At 38.7% G+C, this 6,740-nt stretch overlaps 1 protein-coding gene across 1 annotated transcript in view; it reads right to left on the reverse strand.

Moving 5' to 3' along the window:
* The window catches only part of LOC102219097 (solute carrier family 12 member 7-like), a 28,138-nt gene extending 21,638 nt beyond the window's left edge, over window positions 1-6,500 (reverse strand). The window contains exon 1 of the mRNA XM_014474559.2: window positions 5,699-6,500. Within this exon, the coding sequence (XP_014330045.1) occupies window positions 5,699-5,843 (145 nt within the window). The 5' untranslated portion in view covers window positions 5,844-6,500. The remainder of the gene's footprint in view (window positions 1-5,698) is intronic.
* Window positions 6,501-6,740: the final 240 nt, after the last annotated feature.

The raw sequence follows: 6,740 nt of genomic DNA on the forward strand, positions 1-6,740 counted from the left end.
AACTAACTCTAAAGCTCAAATCTTTCAGTCAGTGTCTGTGTCAGATACCTTCTGCATGTCTACTGGGCCTTGTGCTTTTTTCCTTGAATATAGGATGACATTTTCCAACCGCATCTCTCTTGCCTCCTCTTTGCATTTGTGTCCTATTCTACACTGTTTTATTAAATTTTTTGTCCAAGAATAAATGTAAAAAAAACAAGATTAGGGTACTGTGGACCCATGTACGGATACTCTTACGGCCATTGCAAGTTCGAATTGACCTTTGCTGCATGTCTTACTGTCAAATAAAGAACTCTAGATCCGAAAGAAACCTTTAAAATATGGAATTAAAAAAAATATCAGACTGAAGCAGTGCCTGCATTGCAACAGAAGAACCATAATCCTTCCGTCTCCTATCTTCATCCCACCATTACTTGTGATTATGACACCAAGATACTCAAGTTTTTTTCCTGTTGCACAGGCAATAGTTACAACCTTTTCTTTTGCAAGCTAGCGCCAAAAAAAGGATGGGCCCCTTTGCTTAATGGGAGACTTTTTATAAGATCTGAAAAAACCAATGATAAATTTATGTTCTACAACACTAAAGTAACATTTCAAAGCCAAAAAAAACAACCAAACTGTTTTAAATTGTCATGTTTTTGGTATCCTGGGTGATAGAAAGGGTTAACCAAAAGAGTAAATACAATTACAGTAATCCATCTTGAAACGGTGATCTATATCCATGACAGTCTAAAATACCAGTTCAAAAACAATTTTAAACACTGCATTTGATGGATCTGAGTGTCAGTAATTTGCAATTACATGGTGTGTGACTATCTGAAGAGCTTCTGGCGCCAGATTTCTTCAAAACAGCACAGCTAAAGCCTGTCCCGTTGAATTTTTGCCTTCATCTTTTGGTACAGCAGTCTCATACTGTTCAATTTGGTCAATTATCTGTCACCAGTTCTTCTTCATAGCCACGCAGCTCTTCATTATAGATCATGGAATGAAAACTGAGCTGTGCGCACTGTGACCCTGCTGAATGCAGTAATAAGACAAATGGAGTGTGACAACTGTTTTTTTTTTTCCAATTATTGTTACATTTTTTTTTTTACTCTAGTCTGGTCAAATGTTACTGCGGTTTGTGCATTGTTCTGCTACTTTTATTTGATCCATACCACACTATCCTGGATTAAAGTTTTTTAGGTGATTTCTCAGGTCTGAAATTCTCACCAGGTCATTTTTTGTGTGCACTGAGATTTTTACAGTGAAGCTCCTTTCCTTATAATTTTCTTTTTTTTTGTTATCTTCCATAAATATGTTTTCCAATACTACACTGTGCTTGTTGCATCTTCTTTCCTTTATAATAAGCAGCATGCTTACTTCTGGCGTATATGTTACGCAACATGTTACTTACGGAAGTAACATATTACGCATTTAGAAATAATTTCTGAATATTTACGCATTTAGAAAATTATGCTCTATGTTTAGTATTATGCATCTAATCTGACCTTAAAGAGACTTTAATAAAGAAAAAAAAGCTAACAAGATATTGGGTATAAAATTTAGAAACTAAAATTAACTCAAAGTACACAGGCCAAATCACCTGTAGGTTTATATAAAACCTCAAATGCTTTCACATAACTTATTTAACATATATAGCAAATAATTTAAAACAAGGTCAATTATAGTCACTACATGTTAATATTTCCACATGAAAAACTGCAGGTTATTTATACAATCAATTCATCAAGTTCATGTACAATGCAGGATTCCCATTGTTTAGTATTTTAACTATCCTTGGCTGTAGTATCCGCTATACTGGCTTTTCCTTTTGTATTTCGCTTCCAGAAAATTCAATGACTGAATTGGTAGATCCAGAAACCAGAAGTCATTTAAATGTACAAAACATACAAGCCTTAAATTTCAAATGTAAAAAAAAAAAAAGCCAGTAAAAGAAACACACAATGTTTTTGTATACAACCAAACCAAAATTTCCCATAGGCTCAGAGAACTTTGCTAAAACTAAAACTCCAGTAAAGGACAAACATAGATTGATTTTCTATTGCCAGCAAATTGCATTGAATTAAATGGAAGGAGAAAAAATAACCCTAGGAGTTTGTGGCTGTGTGCTTATTGTGGAACCATGATGTGAAATATATTGGAGTCACACAGGTCTAAGTATGAATGTACCAAAGGAATGGCAGAAAGGAGGCGGGGGCAGAGAGCCTGTCGACATGTTACAGTCATATCAATAACTGAGCTATGAATAAGCTCAGTTATTGATAACTCGTCATAATCTTCTGAACCGTAATCTAATCAGTTTCAGTACCTAAAACACATTCCATGAGTGAGGAGGTTTAATATGTCTAAAATCTTCCTCGACATCCTGATTTTTTTCCTCTCTCTTTAGACTAAGCGTTGGAGTTTATGTAAATAGACTTAAGAGAACAAATCCTCTCTAAACATTGCGTCAATTTCCAGTCGGTTGGTAAAACAGGCAGAAAGTGGGTCAGAACGAAACCTGATCTTAGCAGTACCCTGTTAGAAAATGATGGTGCTGAGATGGTGTTTATACAGTTAGCATCTTGCCTAATCAGCACTTGGCATTGGAGTCTGAGGGTGTGAATGTTACAGGCTGAGACTTCTTCCCCTACCAGCATGGCATGCAGTAGAAAGTAAGAACCACCTCCTATGAATCAACCAAATTCTATATTGTCCTTCAAAAAAATTATTTGGATAAAAAAAAAAACCAATAGTGCTATAATTCTCTGATTTCATGATGAAATTTAGATTATAAGCATATAATATGTATTTTATATTTCCACTTGAGAATTTGAGTGTTTAAAATCACAACTAACTCAGTCATCTGTTTTGTTTTAAAATGTTTGGTTATGCATTATTAGTGCATAGTTTTGCTGTGATGACAAAAGATTGATTACTTTGTTCTACTGTTATTCTACTGTGTATAATGCAATTTCTACTTTTTTTTATATAGAAAATTGACTTCGGAAATTGCATTCATCAGCTGATGAAACAGGTGCAGCAAGAAAACAAAGTTGGTCTTTTGTTTTCAGTCAACATAATACAGAACAAAACAAAGCCACAGTTTCTGTGGTAATTATTATTATTATTATTTGGGGTCCAGATGTCTGAATATAGTTTTTTTTCGTCATCATATATCCTCTAATTTAAAAGGAAATATAAGGAAGCCATTTTCAGAAAATATAGAAATATGGGTGAGAGTTAGCACAAATATGTAAATTGAGACTAACGCATATGAGTGTGTGGGAATGGCTGTATTAGACATGTAAACCCTGATAAGATGGAAACATTAACTAATGTCATAGTCCTATTTTTCTTTTAATAATGAGGGTCTATCTAAAAATATTGTATGAGTTTATAGGGTAGGAGTTCATAAGTTTCTTACTCATTATTATACAAAAATATGTGTATTTTGCGTTCCATGTTAATGTGTGATTTTGTACTTCTATCGTGTTCGAAAGAAATAAAAAATAAAATATTTTTGAAATTGTGTGTAATAGTATTTTGCTGATTCGTACACACCCTGAAACATGGACACAGATGACAGAGGAGCTGCCACGCAAGTTAGTCAGCCTATTGAACATAAAACAATGAGTAGAGAACAACTCAGTCAGTCACTTGACCTCCACTGACAGGTAATACCAGTTTCCTTTATTCTGTGGATTTCTGGAATGAGAGTTTCATTGTTACAGTGCCTTGTGGTGGCATTCATGTCCCTTGAACTTCACATATTTTGAACCTACAGCCACTTAATTACCTCCAGCAAAACCCTCCCACCATGTTTTTTTTGTTGTTGTTGCAGTTTTCTACCAGGATTTCTCTATATTTGCCTCCATCTTCACATCAACTTTGACTAACTGTCCCTAAAAATATTGAAATGATTCCCTACAGAACTATAGTTCCACCACCATGCATTGTGCATACATGGTGATGTCCAGCGTGACATTTTCACTATCTATATTATTTTGCTTTTCAACCGTCCATCCATACTCACTTCGCTGTTGCAGGGAGATGGTACCTGTTTCTAGCAGTCATTGAGTGACAGGCCGGGTACAGCCTGGACAGGTGACCAGTCCATCACATAATGGAGAGACCGCCATGCACGGACACACTGAAACTTAGGGCCAAATTAGATACAGAACGCAACAACACTGCAACTCCAACATTGCCACTGTCCTGCAATTTTCAGATGCATCAAATTGCGTCTTGGCATCCCCGCAAATTCTACAAAGGCCTGGCCACAAACCATTCTTTTGCTTTAGATCTGTTGGGCTGCATCCAAAATTTGCCCAGACAGTGGCACTCAAGGACTGGAGTTGCAGATCCTTGATTTAGAGCAGGGGTCGGCAACTGCAGGCCTCGAGGGCCGGTGTCCTGCGACTTTTTACATGCATCGCTACTTTAACACACCAGAGTCAAATAATGAGGACATTAGCAGGACTCTGGAGAACTCGACTGCACTTAGGAGGCGATTCAGATTGAAGTGTGTTGGACCAGGGAGACATCTCAGAGTTGCAGAACACCAGAACCTCAAAGACCAGGATTGCCCACCCCTATTTTAGAGGGACCCACTGACCAAAAAGTAACGAGTTTTTACAAGACAGAGGAAACTGAGAGGAAACTGAGGTAACTGGAGAGAACACATGAGAGGACGTGTGTAAGTAAGAGCAGGATGGGATTTTAAGCAAGGACCTCTTTGCAGCAGTACTAGCCAATGCATCACCATACACCTGCCTGCAGTTCAGGAGGTTCATTTTTGATCTCATCTTATCAGAGCACCTTCATTGCTCCAAAGCTTGAGATATTGTTTTATAACATATCCCTGCTTTAAACTTCTCTAACAGATCTCCAGATGCATTTACACAGCTGGGCTCTTGAAAGAATTTGCTTGCAATAGATTTCACTTATGGCTGTCAGTGTAAAGGGAGATGAACGCAAAAACAATGCAGGCTAGACTTTTCATATTTATATTTGCAAGCAACATGCACGGTTTTCCTTGCACTACATTATGTTGGCCTATGAACATCCCAATAAATACATTGAAGCTCATGGTTCGTGACAAAATGGAAAACACTCAAGGGGTATGAATCCAGTGTGGCACTGTAAACATGCACATGTTCTCATGTTTCCCAAGCTGCGTTACATTCTCTGGGGATCTAATCATTTCGGCTTTTGTCAGGTTATTTGTTTACATGACAGGAAATTTTGTAGCAAACTCTGTTTTACAGGAAAAGCATTTGGAGCTCACAAATGGAAAAAAAAAACCCAATCTATGTAGGTTAAACACGTTTTATGAAAATTGCTTATGAAACTTCTTTCATGGTAGTTTAAGCTTGTGATAAAGCTAAAACAATCACTTAGGACTGTGATAACCAGACAACACATTGGGCCCCCCCACCCAGCCACATCATTCATGCCCAGCGCAAGTTCCAGCTGGTTGAGCTCTTTAAACTCTTTCCTCTGTGTATAAAGCATGTGCATGTTATGGCTTGCGTTCGCCAATGTCAGAGGTTTTCCGTTTGTATAGCCTTACTCACAGAATCACTCTCTGACTTTATCATACGTGCACACTTTGTCTTTTCTTATCTCGGCGCATCCTGGGAGGGATGACTCTTCTGCTTCAGCAGAACCCTCCTTTAGTTTGGTTTAACACCAAGCAGATATGCCGTCTTACCTGGCTCGGGTTCCGGGGAGCCAACATCCCCCTCTTCCTGGAAGACTTTGTCCAAACTGATTGGTCTGCTGCCTCCAGCTACAGCTCCACTGTTGCTGCCATCCCCCATGTCCTCAACTTTTACCACAGTGAAGTTTGTGGGCATCTTTGTTCCTCTGTCAGGTGTCCGATGATAATTTAAAAAAAAGAAGAAGAAGAAAGAAAGTGGGCAGAGGCTTGATGGAAGACACCTCTGCCACAAAGGATAATTTCCAAAGAGAGTCCAGAACCCTTCCGGGGGACTGGTGAAAAGTGTTAAATCTCCAGTGTCACCACAACATGGCAAATATTCCAAAACCTTCTATTTGGAAACGTCCTCTAAACTAGGGGGCGAAAGTCTTTGCTTCCTGCCCATCAGACAGACCAAAGTCCTCCACTGTAGTGTCGTAACGTCTTGTTGTTTTCCCTCCCTTTTTCCCCACTCCCTGAGGACCTAAAATTGCCCCATGTGACCATCTATTTACCATTTGAACAGAGCCCTGACACGCAGAGCACTGGAGCTCCTCCCTCCACTCCAGCCGTCTTCTCTCTATCTCTCACACCTTTGGAATGCCAAAAACTACAGAAGCTGACTCCACTGCGTCTGTGCAAGAGCCAAACAAGTCAACAGTTCATAGAAGGGTGACAGAAATCCCCCTGAGAGAGAAAAATACAAGTGGAAACGTTGCTTCTCCAATCCAGATGCTTTGCTTTTTACGTGTTCCCTCTACCTTCGGACTGACAAGTTTCTTCTTGGCTTCTCTCCTGTTGAAAAAGAAAAAAGAAAAAATGGGTGTTAACTTTTCCAGTGCATTCTGGGTAATAGTGAAGTGCTACTGTTCACCGTAGAGAGACTTTCTCATGCCCATGCACAACTATAGCCTTAAAGGAAACACCTTGAGAGGAACAAGAACTTTTCTTTGCATTAATAGCACCGGTGTAGATTACAATGGACAAGCCACGAGGGAAAATTAGCTTGAGGAACAATGGAGAACCGTAAACATGAAGTATTTTTACTTTGTGA

This window comes from Xiphophorus maculatus, chromosome 6, assembly GCF_002775205.1.
Source record: "Xiphophorus maculatus strain JP 163 A chromosome 6, X_maculatus-5.0-male, whole genome shotgun sequence".
In the NCBI taxonomy this organism is placed as follows: Eukaryota; Metazoa; Chordata; class Actinopteri; order Cyprinodontiformes; family Poeciliidae; genus Xiphophorus; species Xiphophorus maculatus.